Below are 22,961 nucleotides of genomic sequence, written 5' to 3'. Positions count from 1 at the left end.
CGGACAACACTGCACCGGCGGGACAAGCGATGGGTTTATGGCCCCCGTGACTTTACATGACTGGAGCCCTGTTATCAGCACCTGGCTTGCCAAATATTTGCTCGCCGTTCTACACTTTTCCCCCCGCGTTTTCACGGCAACCGGTAGCTGCCAGTGCCGAAAGTATTTCCACTAGTAGTTATAGCCGGCCAGTAGAATTCCTGACGTAGTTTGTAACTCAAACTTGGCTAATTAAAACGAATTGTCAAGATTATTGTTTATCAGGCTTTGAACTTTCACAAGGTGAAATTGTATTTATGAATAGGAACTGGCGCTGAAACTTAAGCAGGAAAGGTACGACTTTACAAGTAATTAAAAACTCATATTTATATTCGGCGAACTGTATTTAAAAACCAGCAATAAATAAAACGTTCCTTTGGCATTCGAGTACATTAGCAAAGTCGCAAGACTTTTAATTCAAAATTGCGTAGGCATTACACTGTTTCTCTGTTGAAAAAAGATATCCTTGTCTGGCATGTCTACCACATATCATGTGGAATGAGCCACAGACACGTGTCGATTAATTTGGTTATTTAATTCCATTCAAACCTACTCAAACTGCGGCAGGCTGTGCGCGGGGATCTAATTGAAATGCATTATTTAGCAAACAACTTTAAGCACCTGACAAGAACATCGGCTGGCAAACAGCAAACAGACAGACAGTCAGTAGGTGGGTCGGATCGGATCGGGTCAGACAGGTTATTGCCTCTCCGGTTGTGGCTGCCACACATATATTTTTTGGGGCTACGAAGTCAACACTCACGCACACGGGGGCGTAAATAACGCTTTGTGCCCCACGTGGGCATCGCAAACAAAGTGACAGGTTAAGGCAGATGCGTGTATTATTCTCTGGGGGCGTGGCACTCTGGCTGTTGTTTGCCGAATATCGTTTACACCCACATATCCTGACGGTCAGTCAACACCCTCGATGGCCAGGAATATCTGGGCCAGGAGTCACCTGCAGATGGATTTCTTGCAACTTAAGGCGGAACCAGGAACGCAGTGTATGCCGCATATATTAAAATGAACTATATGATATCTGCGATACATATCATTTTTAAGCGGAGTTTTAAGTGGAGTTTAATACTTCAGCCTTGGGACAATTCTTAATTTTCTTGAATTTCTACATCATACACCAGTAAAATTCTTGAATTCTTGAATTTCTACAACATCTTAACATCAGAAAAATGACAAAAAAAATTAAAAAAAAAAAAAATTTTAAATTTAAGTGCAGTTTTTTAGAGAATTGCGCCAGAAACATTTAAAGGTATGCCACTTCAAAATCCGATCAAGATAAGTTGAGTTATGGAGTTTAGAACTTCAGCCTTGTGACACTTCTTAGTTTTTTTGAATTTGTACAACATCATACATCAGAAAAATGACAAAAAAATTTAAAAAAAAGAAATGTCTAAATTTAAATGCAGTTTTTTAGAGAATTGCGCCAGAAACGTTTAAAGGTATGCCACTTCAAAATCCGATCAAGATAAGTTGAGTTATGGAGTTTAGAACTTCAGCCTTGTGACACTTCTTAGTTTTTTTTTAATTTGTACAACATCAGAAAAATGACAAAAAAATTAAAAAAAAAAAATTTCTAAATTTAAATGCAGTTTTTTAGAGAATTGCGCCAGAAACATTTAAAGGTATGCCACTTCAAAATCCGATCAAGATAAGTTGAGTTATGGAGTTTAGAACTTCAGCCTTGTGACACTTCTTAGTTTTTTGAATTTGTACAACATCATACATCAGAAAAATGACAAAAAAATTTAAAAAAAATAAATTTCTAAATTTAAATGCAGTTTTTAAGAGAATTGCGCCAGAAACATTTAAAGGTATGCCACTTCAAAATCCGATCAAGATAAGTTGAGTTATGGAGTTTAGAACTTCAGCCTTGTGACACTTCTTAGTTTTTTGAATTTGTACAACATCATACATCAGAAAAATGACAAAAAAATTTAAAAAAAATTAATTTCTAAATTTAAATGCAGTTTTTTTGCGCCAGAAACATTTAGAGGTATGCCACTTCAAAATCCGATTAAGATAAGTTGAGTTATGGAGTTTAGAACTTCTGCCTTGTGACATTTCTTAGTTTTTTTGATTTTGTACAACATCATACATCAGAAAAATGACAAAAAAATTAAAAAAAAATAAATTTCTAAATTTAAATGCAGTTTTTTAGAGAATTGCGCCAGAAACATTTAAAGGTATGCCACTTCAAAATCCGATCAAGATAAGTTGAGTTATGGAGTTTAGAACTTCAGCCTTGTGACACTTCTTAGAATTTTTGAATTTGTACAACATCATACATCAGAAAAATGACAAAAAAATTAAAAAAAAATAAATTTCTAAATTTGAATGCAGATTTTTAGAGAATTGCGCCAGAAACATTTAAAGGTATGCCACTTCAAAATCCGATTAAGATAAGTTGAGTTATGGAGTATAGAACCTCAGCCTTGGGACATTTTGTAACTTTTTGAATTTCTACAACATCATACATCAGAAAAATGACAAAAAAATTTAAAAAAATATATATTTCTTAATTTGAATGCAGATTTGTAGAGAATTGCGCCGGAAACATTTAGAGGTATGCCACTTTAAAATCCGATTTAGTTTACCCTTTTACTATACGAGTAACGGGTATAATTATCCTAAAAATTTGAACTTACGTATCTCCTTAAGTATTAACTTCAGTATATTAAGCAAAAATCAAAGTTCCTTACTTAAGGTCATGGGAAGTGGTGGCAAACATTTTTGTTAAATTGGCAATTTTGGCGAAGTAGAGTTGCAAGATGTACGTGTATGTTCCATTCAACCTTCGAAGCTTAGGTGCTATTTATTAATAAAGCGATATTCATTGGGGTGAATTCTCTATTCGCAGGTGCTGCTGTGGCCAGGCCCAGATCACGCACCAGACGATACCTGGCATCGAGAGTGGGTCGCCCGGAGACCTCTGGCTGCCCACGAAGCACACCCGCCCGCAGCCCACAGATGCCTATGGAACCATCGAGTTCCAGGGCGGCGCCCATCCCACAAAGGCTCAGGTAGGACCATCCCATTCGAGGCAATCTGTTTTAGTGCGCACCTTAATAACTTTTGGCCGCTTTTTCCAGTACGTTCGCCTGTCGTTCGACACGCGGCCGGAACTACTGGTGCAGCTATTCACCAAGGAATGGAATCTGGAATTGCCAAAACTTTTGATCACCGTGCAGGGCGGCAAGGCCAACTTTGATTTGCAGGCCAAGCTGAAGAAGGTGAGGAAAATTGCGACTGGCGACTGGCGAATGGCGGGTGTTGGTGAAAACTTTTGGTCCCAAAAAGAACCCATCGCCAAAAGTGAAAGAAGGGTCGTGTGTCACACGCTAATTGAATGGCCGTGGCCTCCTGAAAACGAAACTGGAAACTGATTTCTATTCGATTCGCAGGAGATACGCAAAGGACTGCTGAAGGCGGCCAAGACCACTGGAGCCTGGATATTCACCGGCGGCACAAACACCGGTGAGCATTCCGTTTCATTTAAGTTTTATGAAAGGACACTACCCGGTTTTATGGCCAACGATTACGGGCGGGCCAACTTAAATAAGCACAAAGAAAAATGAGCAAGGAAACAAAACAAACAAACAAACAAACAACCAACCGAACGGCGGCCGGAAAAACTTAAAGAGGAAAATGAGGCGAGCCGAGTGCGGATGAGCGACCCCAGTCGAAAATTAAATAAATAAAATCCCAAACGGAAATCACGCAGCCAGTGATTGTACACACTTCAACTGCTTGCCAGTCAACATATTGCGCTACCCAGTGGCCCTATGCTCGGGGTATATTGGGATTGCTGCGAAAAGTGGGTGTGCGTGTGGGTGCATCTGGTGGCCCAAATAAATTGGATTATCAAGTCAGCAAGGGTGGACATAAGTACATTGGGGTAGCCAGAAAATTGCCCTAATATGTAGTGCGCTGGCTTGCTTTTTATGGATTTGGCCTTGATTCGATTCCTGAAAAAGTGCCCTATGAAAAGTAATGAAATTGTTCGATAAAAATGTAATTAAGTCAGTGCAAGTCATCACGTTGAGTTGCATGACGTTTGAGAAAAACGGTGACACTTTTACAAAGTTAACCATCTGCCCAGGTTTCATTGAAAGAATTTTTTGTTTTATTTGCTTCATTTGGCATGCAAAAAAGTGTTCTTTTTTGATACAACAATACAAAAAATGAAAGGCGATGCTTATTACTTTGTTTGGATTGAAGCGCGTGCTATAGTCGCCTCGAGATGCTGTATACTTTATTACATTTTTCATTCGAATGCTCTTCGTCCTTTTTTTTTGTCGTCCGGATTTTGTGCTCGAGCTGTTATTAAATTTTATACACGCCCCTCAACTAAGATATACTGAAACTGGGAAGGTCGCGTGGGCGGGCGGGACACTATCGCAATCCTCCATGGAGACAAACTTGTTTACGCACTTGCTCAACGTGGCCATTGTTGTACTTCCTCTGCTTCTCGGCAAACAGGCGTCACCAAGCAAGTGGGCGATGCCCTGCTCCTGGAAGGTCAGCAGCGGACAGGACGAGTGGTCAGCATCGGCATCGCTCCCTGGGGCATCGTGGAGCGCAATCACGAGCTGCTCGGCCACAATCGCGAAGTGCCCTGCCACAGCATTAGTTCGCCCAGGTGAGTGTATGGTACGATGGCGCTAATGCATATTTTATGGGCCCAATCAGGGCAACAAGTTAAATGGGCCTGGTCCGTGGCTTACAAATGCATGAGTATTAGCTGTTGCCATTCCCACTGCAATTAAGTCGAGTGACCTGTTGCAATCACTGAAATCACTGCAATCACCTGTTCGTTCCTTTCAGATCCAAGTTGGCCGTGCTAAACAATCGGCATGCGTACTTCCTGCTGGTGGACAATGGCACCCAGGCCAAGTATGGGGCCGAACTGATCCTGCGGCGCAAACTGGAGAAGTTCATATCCAACCTGAAGCTTCACCCATGTAAGTCGAGGACAAAAGCCACAATATGACAGCTCGACAGCACAAAAGGCCAATCAGGCCGCAGATTGAAGCTCCTTGTCATCGGTGGCTATTGAGAGCCATTTCTTTTCATGGCCAATGCCGCGGGCTAAGCTCCGAATGGCCGGGATTTCAATCTGATGTGGCGAGCTGTTGTTGGCAGTTACTATTGCACTCGGGAAAATACAAAAGATTTGCTTTTCTGCGTATTTTGAATATATCGATTTTTTAACTATACAAGTACATTAAAATAGACAGTTGAGTCAATGTTTTCAGTTCGATGGGCCAATAGTTTGGTTGCTTGTCCTGCAAGTTGAATAGATGTTATTTATTAAATACAAGAAACAAAATGCTTGTCTATTATATTGGCATAAACCATGATGAAACCAGTTTCCTAAGACTTTTTTAAAATTTACTTATACTTCTAGCAAAGAATCACTGGCTAAAGACAAACGGTATACAGAAATTTGTTTCCTTTTGCTTATTTTGCTCGCCTAAAGATTTCCATCATCTTTCGAACGAATTTACTTCAAGGAAAACTAGTCATCCTAATTTGATTCAATTATTTTCAACTATACAGTTATACTATATATTTTTCGTTTAGTCGAAGGATAATTTGTAATTTTCCTCTCTACAAGTAAACAGATATCATTTGATACGTATTCGTATTTGGACATACAATATTTCAATTTTGTTTAAACATACATTTCCGTTGAGTGTACTGACACCAGGTGGTGACGAGTCTCAATCGACCTGTTGAATCCTCAGTAGCGGCTGCACCCTGTGAATCAGACTAATCCCCGTTGCATGCCCCCATGGATAGCCCGACTCAAATCTTAACCTCTTGTGCCATTTTCCCGTAGTCACACATTCCAGTACGCCCGTCGTCTGCCTGGTGATCGAGGGCGGCACCAACACGATACGTGCGGTGCTCGAGTACGTGACGGATTCGCCGCCGGTTCCGGTGGTCGTATGTGACGGATCCGGGCGTGCCGCCGACCTGCTGGCCTTCGTCCACAAGTGAGTAGATGTGAATGCAGATATTCGAGGTGCTCAGCTTTAAGATACTAGTATGTACATGCATGTGCGGCACTGGAGGCTCTGGAGTTAAAGCCAGTGCCGGGCAACTTAATGAGAAACCGCAGTTTGTGTAAACTTAATTAAGAACATGTCGCCGTGTCCTCTCACCCAACGAACGCCTGTTGGCACGCGACATTTGGCAAATTATTTAAATTTACCCAACGCCACCACCTTCACCACACACACACACACACGCACAAAAAGGAACTGGGGGCCACCCAATCCTCCGGCGAACCTTTTCGTCTGCCACATTTAATTTTGTTGTTTAATTAGTCTGAATAATTGGGCACACTCTCGTGCTGCGACAATGCCGTATCTGACAACATTTATATGCAGATATGCTTCGGATGGCGAGGAGCAGACGGTACTGGAGTCCATGCGGGACTATCTCATCGGGACCATACAGAAGACCTTCGAGGTGGGCCTGGACCAATCCGAGAAACTCTACCAGGAGCTGCTGCAGTGCACGCGGAACAAGAATCTGGTGAGCACCTATTACTTCGGGAGTATGTTAGTAAAGTCATACCACGTCCCCTCAGAGTTGAAAAGTTGTATGGGAAAGCGATGTCATTAAATGATTAGGTAATTAACAATAAGCTAATGGCTTTTCTTTGTCTGCCTTTTTTGCAACGTTTTAATTGCATTAAAGTTCCGGTGAAGAGGAATTAAATGAGTTGTTTTAATGAGTTTAATAGACCCCTGAAAAGTTTATTTAAAGTATGCTACAGGTGGAACATATACGAGAATTATTAAACTGTTTAACTTTCCCGCGAAGTGGAATAATAATTTAGTAAATATTTAAACATATCCCAGTCCCAGTGTAGCTGCACCTGCAGCAGGTGAAGAAAGTCGCCCCAGTTGATTTTTCCATGGTATTATTTATAGGTATGAGCCCATCAATTAAAATCGCATAACCCAAAGGGGCTTTGCCCAATTAAGTTGCCCAGAGATGATTGAAGCTTCTAATGAACCTTGGTGTGAGGCTAACTTTTCAATCTCTTGAGACTTTTACGCGCAGCGATTTAAATTTTTAATTAATGCCCGTAGACCCGTTGAAATAATTAGGCTACAAAAATTCAATAGAACGTGCAATGAATTTTAAATCACCGCCAGCAGGAGCAGTCAGCTTCCTGCGAGTGCCCGTATTTTTGTGTGCCAAAAAAGCCGGCATTTCGTCAATTCCGCCGCAGATGTTATTACGAATTTAATTGGTTTTTGAACGAGCTTGAGTTTTTGACGGCAGCAGTGGCAGTGGCTCTAGTATGTCCTTGCCCCGGGGGCCAGGCCTAACCAAACAAATTATGTTCGACAGTAGCTACATTAATAGATACTTGGCGTTTTTACGTATATAATGTATATATATTTCCTTTCAATTTCTGCGCTAGATTACCGTCTTTCGCATACAGGAAAAGCCCGAGGGCGAGGCGCAGGAACTGGATCAGACCATCCTAACAGCCCTCTTCAAGTCACAGCATCTGAGTCCGCCGGAGCAATTGAGCCTCGCCCTGACGTGGAATCGGGTGGACATAGCGCGCAGCGAGATATTCGTCTACGGGCAGGAATGGCCAAATGGTGGGTCTTGACTTGCTGGCATCCGGCGGCGGATGCCTCCCACCATTGGCGCTAGTTCAAAACTTACAATGTCTTTGCAGGCGCACTGGACGAGGCCATGATGCAGGCGCTGGAGCACGATAGAATCGATTTTGTCAAATTACTCCTGGAGAATGGCGTTTCGATGAAGAAATTTTTGACAATACCGCGCCTCGAGGAGCTCTACAATACCAAACACGGTCCGGCCAACACGCTGGGGTGAGTTGAGTGAGTGGACGGCCCATCGTGCTGACCACATCCCCTGTGCCGCCGTTGCCCCAAATATTTTCCTTTCGGCCTATGTAAATTTCAACATTGTCCTCGTGTCCTTCTCCCACTCCGCCCGCAGCTACATCCTGCGCGATGTCCGACCGCACATACCCAAGGGCTACATTTACACGCTCCACGACATCGGCCTGGTGATCAATAAACTAATGGGCGGCGCATATCGGTGAGTGCAGAGCTATAGCATTTTCAGCTGTTTCTTTTTCCACGAGCTGACTGAAATGGGGGAAAGTTGCGTTGGAGGAGGTATTGATAAGCCTCTTTATTTGCGCTGTGGATTTATTAATCCACAAAAGTAAATGGCTCAGGGAGCAGCTTAAAATATTTGTAATTACTTCTATTTTGGCTAAGCTGCGTATGCTGAGTTCCTGTAATAATTTAAAATTTATGGAAATTGATCTCTCTATATTCATAATAATTTGTGTTTTTAAAGGAAAATGAAAAAGTGCCATATAAGCGAAGATACATTTTCAAATAATTGATTGGTAAAAAACTTCGAGCGTATGTCGAGCTTATTTTCCCATGCCCATTCATCTTTGGATCATTTAATTAAGTTAAAAAAATATTTGCAATTAATAAACCACGAAAAACACCTCGCCAGTTAGCCACAAAGCTGTTGTGTTTCCATTTTCCCAAAAAAAGGAAAGCATTTACCGCAATTTGCCTGACCGAACGGTGGGTAAAGTCAAACCTGAACGTGTTGCGGATTAAACTGAATGTTTGAGAAATTTGTTCATGAAAGTGTAATAAGTTTGCACATCAAGTTGCCAAGAGCCTCGTTGCCTGGCAGGCGACTTTTGCTCCGCTTTGTCATGCTGATGCTGCTGGTGATGTTGGTGGTGCTGCAGAAAGGAGCTGAAAGGATCAGAAAGGAGCAGGGCGCCAGGTCAAAGGGAACAGAATGCCGGGCAGGGCAAAGCGCCCCTTAATTATGCAGCATTAATATTTGCCAGCAAGGCGAAAACGCGGTGGCTGCTTAAATTCAGTTAACGCCGCTGCTCCGCCGACCACAATGCTGTTTAATATCGCTTACAAGTTGCGGCTGTTTGGGCCAGGAAGCGGTTTGTGGCTTCAATAAAAAACACGTTGGTTAGGCAACTGACCGTCCTCTGGAATCACTCAATTTAATTAAAAATCGTGCAGCAATTGTGGCCCTAACAACTTGACTTGTGCTGATTAGACTAGCCAAACATTCAAGCCTTTCTTTGGTTAAGAATGAGAAAATTTGATTACAATTTTTAACTGAAGGACAAAGGCTAAGCATTTCTGAAAATCCGAATTTAATACAACTATGCACATCGAACAGTCTATCAAAAGGTAAAGTTTCTGATTTAAAGTCAATTTTCCTTGATATTCAATCAGTTCAAATTGCTCGTGTCCTTGCCATTGTGAGTTTGCTTGTTATTTTCAATAAAGCCATTTTGAAATGCACTACGCCCTTATTTACCATGCGTATGGAACCCTTCACTTATTTGAATCATAAACAAAGAAATTTGGCACTACTTGTCTTTGTAGTTCCCCATTCTGTTTGTTTTTCTCGGACATGCCAGCCTTCCAGGCTTCCCTGATTTTTGGCCTTTGTGCTTTAATCAAAGGATCTGCCTGGCCGAAAGTTATCTGACAAATGCCCATCTAAATGGCAAAGGCTATCTAGGCAATGAGCCGGCCTCGCAACTGATGTGTTTATATTAAATTAGGGTTTTCAGATTCGGTCCTTGGCCTTTTCTCGGTCGACTGGCTTACCTCTGGTCTGGGTTTTGCCTGGTTCGGGTGACTGTTGCTCCACGTTTTCAATGTCTAGACTGCGGACATTTAAATGTGTCGTCAATGTCGAGAGCAGGCTCAGAAATTTGCCAACTTGGGCGTAATTAAATGTGTTAAAGTTTTGGGATTTGATTAACATAAAATTCGAATCGGCTGGTCTGCTGCTGGTTGCCTTGGGTTCACGGGGGCAAGTCAATTGATTTGCCTTTTATTTTGTCATAAATATTTTATAGGCTTTTTGTGTTGATGTGCTGAATTTAATTGTGCGCTCGTAAAACGCCGCCAGGTGCTTCCGAATTGTGCAGGCCAAATAAATTCTTTCTCGAGTGTCCTGACCAAACCAAATTACATTTACATTTCGCGATGGAAATCTCTTAAGCTGTTCGCAAACAAATGGCGAACAGCTGAAAAAATAGCATCGAAATGGAGCCGTTTTCATTGTTATTCAAGCATTCCTCCAGCAGCGGATGTCCATCAGTCCGTGGGTATCTTTTGCAGAAAAGTAGACACAATGCAAAATTACTGAGGCAAATCGTCAAGAAGCATTAGATTACCGCCGCCGGTCAAGAGCATCAACCCAATCCCAACTCGATTTCCGCACTCTGCCTCCCCACAGATCCTATTACACGCGCCGCAAATTCCGGCCCATCTACGCCAAGGTTATGAACAGCTATGCAAATGCGTGCCGCAAGTCGTCCACCTACCAGTACCAGCGATATGCCGGAGCCAATTCGCTGAGCCTGGTCACTGGCCTGCTGCCCTTCACCTCGGAAATGGCCCTCTTCGAGTTCCCATTCAATGAGTTGCTGGTAAGCGGTTTTCGGCTCATCACTCATCCGCCCTGTTGCACATACAGATTGCTCCTTTCAGATTTGGGCCGTGCTGACCAAGCGACAGCAGATGGCCCTGCTGATGTGGACACATGGCGAGGAGGCATTGGCCAAGTCACTCGTATCCTGCAAACTGTACAAGGCCATGGCCCACGAAGCTGCCGAGGATGACTTGGACACGGAAATCTACGAGGAGCTGCGCTCCTACGCCAAAGAGTTCGAGAGCAAGGGTAAGACAATGCAAGACAAATGATTTGATTGAAATGGAAAACTATTGCTTTCCATGTTAGGCAACAAGCTGCTGGACTTCAGTTACCGACAGGATGCGGAGAAGGCGCAAAGACTGCTGACCTGTGAGCTGCACTCCTGGTCAAATCAGAGTTGCCTTTCGCTGGCTGTGGCGGCCAACCATCGTGCCCTCCTCGCGCATCCCTGTAGTCAGGTGATCCTGGCGGATCTGTGGATGGGTGGACTGCGAACCCGCAAGAATACAAACTTCAAGGTATGACTTAAAGAGAGAGATGCAGTGATGTTGTGGTTGCCTTACAAATGTGTGTTGCGTTTTGCATCCAGGTCATCTTGGGCTTGGCGATGCCATTCTACATCAGGCAGCTGGACTTCAAGTCGAAGGAGGAGCTGCAGCAGATGCCGCAGACTGAGGAAGAGCATCTGGAAAACCAGAATCTGGACAATGACGACTCGGATCGTTCGCAGCCGGATGCCGAGGTATTTGGCTTTGTGTTTTCAGTAACCTAAAGTTATTTTGTTCATTTCTTACTAACATTCAATTTAATTTGGTTTCGTTGTCTATATGTGCCATTCCTAAATGTGTGCCTTATACGTTTTCAGCGTTTAGTTATTCAATTTTTTCTACTAACCTTACGTCTAACGTTTACCATTAACCACTGACCAAATTATCGTTCTGCTGTTCATCAATCCTAAATCCAAATCTGTCTGTTTATAGAGCGCCCTTTTAAAAGCCAAAAGATCCATTTCCTTGAGATATAGGATGGGCGCGGGCACTAATAATCGCGAAAAGGTAGTAACAATCAATCAGATCTATGCCAAATACATGACTTCCGTTTCTTTGGTGTTCAAGTCGTCTATATCTATATGCATACACACATGTATATGTTCTCTTTGCTGTCTCTGCTCTGTTTCTGTTTCTGACTCTATCTCTATATCTGTATCTTTGTATCTGTTCTGGTTGCCAGATCACAAAACTATATTTCATTTACTTTGCTTTCGAACCCGAACTGTCTGTCTACACTAATTGCTTTTTACATACTTGTTCTTTGGTCTGTATCGTAATTTGGTATACATGTATTTATCAATTTAAATTTTAAAACGAAGTGCAGGAAGAACACATAAACAATAAAATTGCCTTGCACAATACCATGTTTTAAAAGTGTACATCACTTTTGAATTTTTGCCAAGAAGATATCCACTATATCGTACTCTATGCTAAAAGGGATTGAAAGGGCTTTTAATACGAAAAAAATTTCTATGGCTCTGAGGAAACAAAAAATAACAAAAATCAATATTTGGTTTCGGTACAAGAGTTGCTACACTTTTTCTGCTCCAGTTATTTTGAAAATAAACAAATTTCCTTCTAAGGGCTTACGAATAATTGATTATTGATTATGTTGGTTTAGTATATTATTTATAGAACAGCCTAATCAGCAATCGGGAGCACAAACACGTACTCTTTTTATCTCCTTCGATAGTTTAGTTCAACTCAAAGGTTGAAGGTAGCTACTAAAAATTGGGAACTCATTTAAAATTCATTACATTTCGCCCAGTTCTTAATGTAATTTTCTTCACCACTAACCATCATTTGAATGTGTTTTTCCCAAAGTGCAAGCTAATACCAGCTGAAAACAGCTCGCCCTCCTTTAAGAGTGTCTCGAATTCAACAGATGTAAGTTACCGAATATTGCCCGCCCTCGTTACATTCGAGTAGCTTTTGCCTCTAATGCTTCCCATAAAATTTTAAAGTCCCCTTTGGTTCGAATTAAGTGCGAATATCCATTAGCAGCGTAATGAAAATCATTGGCAACAGCCGAGAGCTGGCTTAGAGTTAAATTAAGTAATAATCTCGGCACAAACCCACTCCAAGCATTATCCCCAAGCACTCGTTGCCAACAAAACCACATCAAATGCCACCAGGTCTATGTCAAACTACTAACTGAATGACTGGAGAGGAGGCAAGGCACTTGTGCAAATATTGTTTTTCAGTTAGTCGGTTCAGTTTTCACAGCACAAGCTCTGGCTCCATCGCCACCCACTTTTCCATTGGAAGGGGTTAATCCCTTAATCACGAAATCAAATTAAAGTCCATTGAGTGCAAGAGGAAATGTATTTCATAGTAGTTCGTTCGCCCCTTGTACATATCTGTGGAATGCCTACGTATGTGTCATAAAGTATTTCCAGTACTTTCAACTTAAAAACTTACCTGCACTACAAATCATCTAGGAAACCTGTACCTAAAACACACACCTCTACACTTCTTCATCTGACCTAAAGTACTATGTCCAAAGATCACCGCTCAAACACATTAGAAAGTAAAACTAAAGAGTGATTTCATATCTGATAAATGCGAAAAATGTGCGTGAACCGTTGCAGGCTCTATTGGCGGATACTTACTCAGTGCGCGATACAAAAGTACACGAAAATGGCAAAGTGAGTAGCTCCACAAAACAAAACAAAACAAACCAAACCAAACCAAACAAAAACCAAGCAACACAAACCAGCCCTTCATACACCACCTACTCGTATTTTCTCATCGAAATGTTCGACTCAGAATGCGATAAGACTGCCATTTTGCTCGACCATAACATTTTGTAAACTTGAAGTGACAGCACAGAACAGAAAAAGAAATGCCGTTTCCCCTTGTTTATTTTTATTTCCCATTTGGTTGTTGTAGTTCGATCCCTAGGCAAAGACACCAGAAAACTCCAACATATACAAAATGGTATCACCCAGTCAGCACATCAGTTATACTCAGACACCCATCTACATAGGGATGGATATTTTGCAATTGAAAACCGCACACGCCATTCTAATGTCCTAGTACTTGTATCGTATCAATTTTACAGGTTAATCTCACTGCTGGAGCGGATGAACAGCCCTCCAAAGTTAGTTGAACCCGGATATAGTTTACTCCCACAAGATATTTTCATTTCAATGGCATTTCTGTAACTGGCTTTCGTAGTTTTGCCTCATATTATTCCCTTTGGAATGCGCATTTCGTAGCTTCATTTGCGAAAATGTATGCGTAGAAAATGTGTGAATTCAACCATACACCTTTTATTAAATCCTCCTCGATTTTCCTCAGTAGTACAGTTGCGCTATGCTACTTTTTGTCAGCACATTTCGAACTCCCCGCGGCTAAAACATTTTGATTTGCATATTGCTTAACTTAATTAATTTGTTCTGCATGTTGTGTCTGGAAACCTAACACGCGTATAAATAGCAATAGCAAATCGGGCCTAAAACACCAGCAAATTAATTAGACAGCAAACTAAATCACATTTGACACGCCGGTTCAACGGGGCGTATACGCAATGCCCCAATGTAATATATCCCCACGTGGCTCTCTTTGAATGCTCACTGCACATTGATGATTTAATTAAGTCCGAAAACTATCAAGCCTTCACTCTCGCCCCTACTGGCCCACTAATACCGTCGGTATTCCTCCACAGGTCTCCCTCACCGACTCGGATCCCGCCCAGTTTAGAGAGTTCTTCAATCTTTCCGAGTACAATGAGGTGAAGCAGCACCAGCCGCTGCGCCTGAAAAAGAAGTTCTACGAGTTCTACACGGCACCCATCACCAAGTTCTGGGCGGATTCGGTAAGTGGCGGAAATTACTATCTAGCTTGCTGAGGTTCATTTCCGCTGCGAGTACACTGGGCGAAAAATAGTGAATGTATTGAAATTGATTTTGCCCAGATTATTGCCTATAATTTTCATATTCGACTCAATGGCAACCAATTTTGATGACCTATTTCTCAGTTTCTAAGCCCTTCCTCCTCCCATTGCAGATTGCCTATATGTTCTTTCTCATAATGTTCTCCTTCACTGTGCTGGTGAAGATGGAGCAGATGCCGCGGTGGCAGGAGTGGTACTCAATAGCATATATCACAACGCTGGGCTTCGAAAAGGTGCGCGAAATAATATCCTCAGAACCGGTGGCCATTACGTAAGTAGACCCCTACACCCGCACACCTCAATCATTTGTGTTTAATTGCATCTGGCGATGAGTGCAAATGAAGCTGGGCGAATTTCACAGTTGTGCGAATTTCCATTACTTTATGTCTTCAATATGTGCCTCTTACGCTTGAATTACCAATCCTTCGTTGGGCGCCATTAATTCGAACTCGGCAAGCAGACATAAGTTCTCGGTGTGGGCGTGGAATATGTGGAATCCGTGCGATGGTGCCGCCATTATACTCTTTGTCATCGGTTTGGCATTTCGATTCCGGGAGAATACGATGGACATTGGACGAGTCATCTACTGTGTGGACAGCATTTACTGGTACCTGCGCATACTGAACATCCTTGGCGTGAATAAATATCTGGGTAAGTCTTTACTTCCGCAAACCAAATGAATTGAGCCAAATTAAGACAATAAATAAAGCTTGCATGTGCGGTATATAAATCTCTACTTAGTACTTAGTTTGAATATTTATATTCCTTGTATAGAAGGCAATGCAATAAATAACGCGGAAAATAAGCTTTCATATTATGAAATATTTCAGGACCCCTGGTCACCATGATGGGCAAAATGGTGAAAAACATGATATACTTTGTGGTCCTGTTGGCGGTCGTTTTGATGAGCTTCGGTGTCAGCAGACAAGCGATTCTCTACCCCAACAAACAGCCCACCTGGAGTCTCATCAAGGAGGTAAGCTATATATATACCGCTGTCCTGTCGATCCTGTCCTGTCGACTTTCTGTAAATAAACTAATCTCCCGATCTGAGTGTATGTGCGTTTGTCAGCCTCATCACACACACCGACACACTCACACACAGAGAAAGCGAGTGTGTCCTCGATTTGTCGTCGATTTCAATTGCAGCTTTAACTTTAAATATACATAATACCTAACGATGCGGAGTACATACATTTACTTAATAGCAAGCAAAGCAAGTTTTTGGCCTGCGTTCCTCAAGTAGTGGTGCAAGCAAATCATTTTTACGTACGAGTAGTTTTGTCGATTGGTGCTCCATTCAACCCACTTTATATTAAGTAGCTGACTAACTAGAATTTAATCAAAATCACCGAACAAATGCCGCTCAAATTGACTGTCTCGTATATACTCTTCTTTCTTTCTTTCTGTCATTCTGTCATTCTGTCATTTGTGCCCTACATTTCGAACTCAAATCTATCACTGTATCGCCTTCACTAACCAACCAACCACCTTTGTCATATTAAACGCATAAATCGCCCGTTAAATGTTCTTGAAAATTGCCAAAATGCCAGGTTATTGCCGGCTCCATAACGGCGCCCGGATTTCTAGGTGCCCTGGGGCACAATACCCGTTCCAGCTATCATCGTGGCTACCATACAATGGGTGCTCCGCCGGCGACCACCACTGCAGCCAGCATCACCACCGGTTCCAGCTCCACAGTTCCGGCGGCCACATCTGCAACTCCTCCCAATGAGCATTCGAATTTGACGAGCGGCAACTTGACAAATGTAACGCCATTTGTGATTGATGAACTTGGTTTGCTATATAGAGAGCCGACTGTAGAATGCCCTAGATGCGTCTGCCAAAAAAAAAAAAAAAAAAAAAAATAATAATAATAAATTAAAAGAAATAATATTACTCAGATATATCTGCTGCATATTGGTGTGGTCTATAGTTGATGTTGTGTCTTGATGGAGATCAGTGTGTGCCCAGTATTCTATTTCAACCTGAGTTTTATATGGACCCCCACTTTTCCTACTTTTAACTCCGTTGGAAGTTCGACTGTGTCCCCAAAGTATTTATACCTGTATATCTTTTGCTCTCTCCTCTGTCTCTTGATCCTTAAAGCCTACTTCTGCTCCGAAATCTCGCATCCCCAACTTTCCCTTTTCGACTCTTGCAAAGGAAACTGTTAAGTCCCTTTGGAATCTCCCACCTACGACTGCCAAGCCTAATCCGTGTTGAATTTGCAATGGTTTGGCCAGGTCCACTCTTTGTTTTCGGTCCAATGCATTATTTTCAATCCCTATGTTCTGCATGTTGTATAAACTAGTATTTAGCCCAGCCTCTTTAAGGTAAATGTGTGTACTCTGTTTTCGCTTATGAATATTTAAAACGAGCCCTCCCACTATTTTCACTATTTTTTTTTACTTTTCGTGTTTTTCTGCTCGACATCTTCAACGTTGATTTGTTGATTTAATTGCAGTTTTCAGTTATGCATGCGAAATAATTTAAGCAGCCTGCAGCAGTGTAATGCAAATATTAGCCCTAGGTCAGCAGTGAGTAAGAGATGATAGTTATAAGGCAAATATTAGAGTTTTAATTACGGAGCATTTGCCATTAATCCAGCTGTTTCATGCAAATGAGATGGGGAGACATCGATGTGTAAATATTTAGCATGCTGTTTCCGAATTCGAATGAAAAGTGCCGGAAAATTAGAAATCAAATAAGTTGCATCCCAAACACACGGACACCCACCCCCGAAAACCCAACTCCAACCCCAACCCCAACACAAATATCGTCAGGTGATGGCTAAAAATAACCAAACTGTGTTTCAATGTGTATAACTTGCATTTATGTTGGGCGACGGGCGCAAATTGAATTACGCCCGGCCAGCCATTCCATGTCTCAATGGCGAAGCCCCCGGTTCCATCAGTTGGCACTTAATGGCCATTTTAATTTATCATTCGCCAGGTCACCTTCCAGCCCTACTTCATGCTGTACGGAGAGGTGTTCGCCGGCGATATCGACCCTCCCTGCGGCGAGGATCCCAGCCAGCCGGGCTGCGTCACTGGTGAGTATGGAGAGCCCAGTCCAGATGGCGGGCTTCGAAACATATTGATGCCGCACCTTTAACGCACACCAACTAATTGGATTACAGGCCACTGGGTAACGCCGATAACCATGTCCATGTACCTCCTGATTGCCAATATTCTGCTGATAAATCTGCTCATCGCTGTGTTCAACAATATCTTCAACGAGGTCAACTCGGTTTCGCACCAGGTGGGTGTGATCGAATCTTTGAGGTCCTATTTAGTCATAATTTTGTACAATTTCTGCCCTTCAGGTGTGGATGTTCCAGCGGTTCACCGTGGTGATGGAGTACCAGCAGAAGCCCGTCCTGCCGCCGCCCTTCATCGCCCTGTGCCACTTCTACTCGCTGCTCAAGTACTGCGTGCGGAAGGCGAAAGGTGAGCCCGGGATGAGCAAGTTTAGCTTTGTTCCCTGTGAGTGAATCGTGTCTGAGGCTTTGTGAGCCGAGCAGCAATAATGTACAAATATCTAACTTTTCTCCCTGCGTGCTTGCCCCAACTGTGTGCCTCGACTGTGTGTGCTTCTGTAACTAACTGCATTACGTATACGCCACCTGCTCTTTGTATTGAAATTTCAAATCAACCTTGCCACTTGGCGCCAACAATAACAACACCTCCTAATTGGGTTATGGCCAAACGATTTGCCTCACTTGTGATCCCATTGTGCACTGCCATGGCCCCGGGCGCTGTTGTTATTGTTCAATCTTGGTTTTCGCGTTTGTGCCCTGCCTGACTCGCTTGTAACATGTGTCCACTTGATCGGCAATCCGCAGGATTGGAGGTGCAGCGGGACAATGGTCTCAAACTGTTCCTGGAGAAGGACGACCTGGAGCGGCTGTACGACTTCGAGGAGGAGTGCGTCGAGGGCTTCTTCCACGAACAGGAAATCATCCTCAATCAGTCGACGGACGAGCGGGTGAAGAACACCACGGAGCGGGTGGAGACCATGTCTCAGAAAATCGAGGACATCAATCAGAAGGAAAACATACAAACGGCCACCGTTCAGGTGTGTAGACATTACGTACCCTCATCCCAACTACTGTGACATCCATCTGAATGCTGTGTTTGCATTTTTATGCAAATTTCCTGTGCGATTCGTGTTATCCGAAGTAACATGGGTTCTGACAGCACGACTTTGCATTTGAATTGAATATTGGACACGTCCGAATGACCATTTAGTGCAGCCGTTGCAGCTTTTCCTACAACTAGCATGCATATACATGCTGTGGAAATTAAATTCGATTTCTTATCACTTTTCACGTGACTTTTGCAGAACATCGAGTTCCGATTGCGAAAGATGGAGGAATCCTCGGAGCAGATACTTTCGCATTTGGCCGTCATACATCGTTTCATGTCCACACACACGGCTGGTGCGGATGACTTCCGCGGCTCGACGATTAACATTCCGGCTGAGATGCAGCGCATGCGCACCATCTCAATTTCGGACACGGAGGGCGGCGGCGGCAGCGGCGGAAATGGTGGTGGCGGTGCTGGTGGCTCTGGTGGTGGTGGTGGTGGAGGAGCCATCGTTCCACTTGGTCTCGGTGCCGGTCTGAATTTGAATTCGCTCCAGGTGCGTTTGAATTACATATCGCTGCAATACCAAGCACACTGGGACAGAAAATGTCATTCTGAACTTGATATTCTTCGATCTAATAAATAGTTTGCTTCGAATACCTACCAATATGCTTTAGCCTCTAGGCTCTTTGACATCACATTTATTATATATTTTATTGACTCTCTTCTAAATAACTTATAATCTAGAAGAATTTTTGTGACCGCTAGCCATTATTAGTATGATTCAATTTTGTTTTACCCTATTTATTCGTTATTTATACTTTCAAATTATATGTTAGAAAATGTTTTATGTGAAATAAATTATTGAACCGATGACATCCTTTTTTTTTCTGTCTACACACTTGTGCTGAATGCATCCAGGTCACAACCCGGCGCCGCTTTAACCGTTCGCTTACCGAGGTGCGTCCTGATGCGTACATCTTCGACGAGGGCACGCACTTTGAGGTGGTGCCTCTGCCGGAGGAACCGGACGAAGTGGTCAAGTCCCGCGAGGCCCTCAACGAGCAGGTGGTCCGCAAGGCGTCGATGCAGTCGGAGGCAGACTCGGACATCTACATTCCGGTGTCGCAGCGTCCATCGACCTGCGAGACGGTTAAACGGACTCCGTACGTGACGGTGCGCCAGGATACGGGTGCCAGCACGGAGAGCAAGGACACTCTTACGCCCATGGGCAACAACGATGACGACCAGACGCTCGTGGGCGGCGACAACTCTGATGATGCGACGCCAGACATCAACTTTGAGGGTAATTTTCGAATCGAACAGCTTTCACTGTAACGTGCTCCGTTCGCAGTTCTCTCAAACTGTCTAAGAAGTATAAAATCGGCATAAAAGTATCTTTCTTATCGCAAACAGCTGCCAGACATCGAGCACTGCGGCAGCGCACAGTGTCCCTGTGTCGCCGCAACTCGGAGACGTACTCTTTAACCGGGGTGGACATAAACCGATCGCACATCAGCCTCAACCAGCTGGCCTCGTTGTCCCGCCGCCAGATGAGCCTCACGCAATCGGAACCGGACAGCGACAAGGATGCGCCCGTGGCCCAGGGTTCCGGACATCCGGGTAAGAGACCATCGAAGGATGAAAACCGTGCCGGCCTCAGAACTGCGCTCAAAATTCAGGCTACTAATCCCGTCACTCCATTTCACCTAATCCAAAAAAAATAAGAAAACCAATCCAAACCAACCAATCCAGCAAACCGATTTGGCCAAACAAATTAGCACTGAAACCCTAACCATTGATCATAACCGAATGAAGTTTTTATTTTTGTTCGTTCTCTCGCACACATCTTTTCTTTGAACCTAACCACGAACTCCGAACTCTAGGTAAATCAGTATTGCATGCGAAACCCTCCAGAAATATCTTGCTGAAACTGCACAGCGAGTACACCTCGATCACGGACGAGCTGGAGAACGTCTGCCACATGATAGCATCGCCCACGGTATCCCTGCCAAGCAACAAAGGTAAGCCAGGCCCGAGGCCGCGAGGAGCACATGGTTACAAATACAAACGAGCCCCAGTCACCCGTTTTTGCTTACCATCGAGGCGTTTCAACATACGTGAGCAAAGTGTGTAACTAACCGGGTGAATGCGCAACACCCGTATCATTGCCTTGCTTCCGCCGCCACCAAAGCGAAATGAATCCCATCACATGATTTTTTATTGAATTTGCAACCCTACTCACGCCCATTTCACCCCATTTAAATGACAGCTTCCTTGGACCGCCCCAAAACAGAAATGTCGCGGGCTGAGGCTGCGGCTTTGCTGGAGAAGAAGCATCTAAAGGAGTGCGAAGAGAACGACTACATGATTCTGGAGGGACTGATCGAGTCCCGTGGCTCAATCGATGCCAGCGCCCAGGGATTCGAGGTACTGTCAACAATGAAGGGCATCTATATCATGGTATCAAATATTCAAAAACTTAAACTCCACAGATTGGCGGATCCATAGACTACAGCCATCGCTACCCGCTGCGCCGGGAGACTGCCGTAGAGCTGTCACCTTCGAAGCCTTCGGTAGATGGTGACTTGATGGGCGGTGGCGGAGGTGGCGCTGCCGGCGGAGGCGACAGTAGCGATACCAGCGGGGCCGGTAGCTGCGGTGCCATGGCCGGCATCTCGAGCGGCTTTCAACTGAAGAACGAGCGCCCCTGGCAGCGCAACTCCTCGATGGAGCAGCAAACGTATCCCTCACCGTTGGTGCCCACGCGGGCCACCAGTGACTTCCTTAATCCACCGTACGAGGGCCGGCTGTTCAAGAAGTCCAGTGAGAGCCTGCAGAAAAACTCCAGCACGGAAACTGACTACTCGGCACATCCGTATCGCTTCATCAAGCAAAGCTCCAACGAGACAAACACTTCGCTGACGGGCTCATATAATGTGGACACACCCTCGCTGACGGCGGAGCCCTCGTTGGACGCCGGCGACTCGCACTCGGCGACAGGAATTAGCATTAGCGTTGGCGCTGTGGGCGGCACTGCCACGGCGCGTTACCAGCCCATCCGTACCGCCTCGGTAGGCGCTGCCGATGGCAGGCGTTTGCGAGAGGAGAGCTCCAGTTCGCTGGATCTCAGCTCCTCGGGGCCAGTGACGATGCAGGCAGCGCCGGCACCGCCAGTGCGTCCGATGCTGCTAAAGAAACAGTTTAGCGTGGACCAGGGCAAGCCGTCTCAGCCGGCCGCCGAGGCAGTGCCTCAGACACCGGAGGCGGCCCAGGCCCAGGCTGGTCAGGCCAAACTGATTTCCACGCTCAAGCCGCAGCCCTTTGCGAGCAAGCTTGGCATGAATGTGCTGAAGGAGAGCAGCTCCAGCACGGATGAGTCCGTCGGTTCGTCAGCCAAGAGCAGCAACCCGGCGCTATCCATACCCCAGATCAGCACCCACCTGGTGCAGGACGAGATCGCCAAACTATCATCGAACATCAAGAGCAGCACCGAATCGGAAAAGGATCCGCCGTTCAACGAGACCATGTGTTAGCAATGTGGAAGGTCTAGGCCAATGAAACTGTGCTCAATGGGGAGACTAGTCATAGGAGTGGGGTGATAAATAAGTCGATGAACTATCGTTGGGATCTACGAAACAGATATTAAAGATTATGCATATTTATTCGAGGGGTCGCTGGTTAAGTACGTGTTAATGATTTTGACAATACATAGTTCACAAATTCTCTGTATTTTTGTACAAGTATTTATTTAGAGGCCTCATTGTTGTTGTACACTATTAAGGCAGACGCATAGAATATCTGTTTTCGTTTGATGTCAATATAATAGGTACCACCAAAAATATGCATATTAGAACGCCTGAGTTATGCGATGCACATATTCACATACTCGGTACTTTTACAAACTCTTAGGTGTAGTCAGCCATACATATTGCAACGTTGCAAGCAACTTTCACACAGACATATCTAAAAGCAACCACTCTACTTTATCCAAGCCTATCATGAGCACTTACCTCAGCTCAATTAGAACCTATCGCAGCCCAATGTACTTATACCTGTCCCTGTCGAAGTTCCATTTTGTAGTCTACGAGGTTCACTACGATATGGGCTCTTTGGCAATGTGTGTTATCATATGTGTATAACGTCTTAGATAGTACATTTTACTTGCTTATAGGGGGGAAATTCGTGTGTTTTGTGTGCAACTGCCTTTTTCGGCGGCATAGATATTATTGTACATAAATAGACTAAATGTTATAGGTATGTTAAAAGATCGCTAAAATTGTTCACGTTTGGCCAGTGTGTGCTAGTAATTTAAATTAGATTTTTAAATATTTTCAAGGATTAAGAATAACA

At 44.0% G+C, this 22,961-nt stretch overlaps 1 protein-coding gene across 4 annotated transcripts in view; it reads left to right on the top strand.

Moving 5' to 3' along the window:
• The window catches only part of LOC6546772 (transient receptor potential cation channel trpm), a 34,974-nt gene extending 12,035 nt beyond the window's left edge, over positions 1-22,939 (top strand). For 2 of the 4 annotated variants that reach the window (XM_026980010.1, XM_026980011.1), the window contains exons 3-32: positions 2,915-3,077; positions 3,147-3,287; positions 3,459-3,531; positions 4,537-4,696; positions 4,882-5,018; positions 5,900-6,056; positions 6,453-6,600; positions 7,502-7,688; positions 7,769-7,925; positions 8,056-8,157; positions 10,372-10,564; positions 10,626-10,815; positions 10,876-11,087; positions 11,159-11,311; positions 11,550-11,624; positions 13,211-13,267; positions 14,290-14,439; positions 14,631-14,788; positions 14,978-15,168; positions 15,348-15,493; positions 17,473-17,572; positions 17,660-17,781; positions 17,846-17,969; positions 18,365-18,597; positions 18,865-19,164; positions 19,530-19,914; positions 20,025-20,231; positions 20,495-20,632; positions 20,881-21,038; positions 21,104-22,939. In XM_026980010.1, coding sequence (XP_026835811.1) covers positions 2,915-3,077; positions 3,147-3,287; positions 3,459-3,531; positions 4,537-4,696; positions 4,882-5,018; positions 5,900-6,056; positions 6,453-6,600; positions 7,502-7,688; positions 7,769-7,925; positions 8,056-8,157; positions 10,372-10,564; positions 10,626-10,815; positions 10,876-11,087; positions 11,159-11,311; positions 11,550-11,624; positions 13,211-13,267; positions 14,290-14,439; positions 14,631-14,788; positions 14,978-15,168; positions 15,348-15,493; positions 17,473-17,572; positions 17,660-17,781; positions 17,846-17,969; positions 18,365-18,597; positions 18,865-19,164; positions 19,530-19,914; positions 20,025-20,231; positions 20,495-20,632; positions 20,881-21,038; positions 21,104-22,144 — 5,758 coding nt within the window. In that variant the 3' untranslated portion in view covers positions 22,145-22,939. Of the gene's footprint in view, positions 1-2,914; positions 3,078-3,146; positions 3,288-3,458; positions 3,532-4,536; positions 4,697-4,881; positions 5,019-5,899; positions 6,057-6,452; positions 6,601-7,501; positions 7,689-7,768; positions 7,926-8,055; positions 8,158-10,371; positions 10,565-10,625; positions 10,816-10,875; positions 11,088-11,158; positions 11,312-11,549; positions 11,625-12,443; positions 12,507-13,210; positions 13,268-14,289; positions 14,440-14,630; positions 14,789-14,977; positions 15,169-15,347; positions 15,494-17,472; positions 17,573-17,659; positions 17,782-17,845; positions 17,970-18,364; positions 18,598-18,864; positions 19,165-19,529; positions 19,915-20,024; positions 20,232-20,494; positions 20,633-20,880; positions 21,039-21,103 lie in introns of all 4 variants that reach the window. The other 2 variants (XM_026980012.1, XM_026980009.1) reach the window with 1 other exon arrangement.
• The last annotated feature ends 22 nt before the right edge of the window (positions 22,940-22,961 follow it).

This window comes from Drosophila erecta, unplaced genomic scaffold (assembly GCF_003286155.1).
Source record: "Drosophila erecta strain 14021-0224.00,06,07 unplaced genomic scaffold, DereRS2 tig00000092-arrow-pilon, whole genome shotgun sequence".
Classification (NCBI taxonomy): Eukaryota; Metazoa; Arthropoda; class Insecta; order Diptera; family Drosophilidae; genus Drosophila; species Drosophila erecta.
Note: the sequence above shows the minus strand (reverse complement) of the source record. Positions and strands in the feature narration are given on the sequence as shown.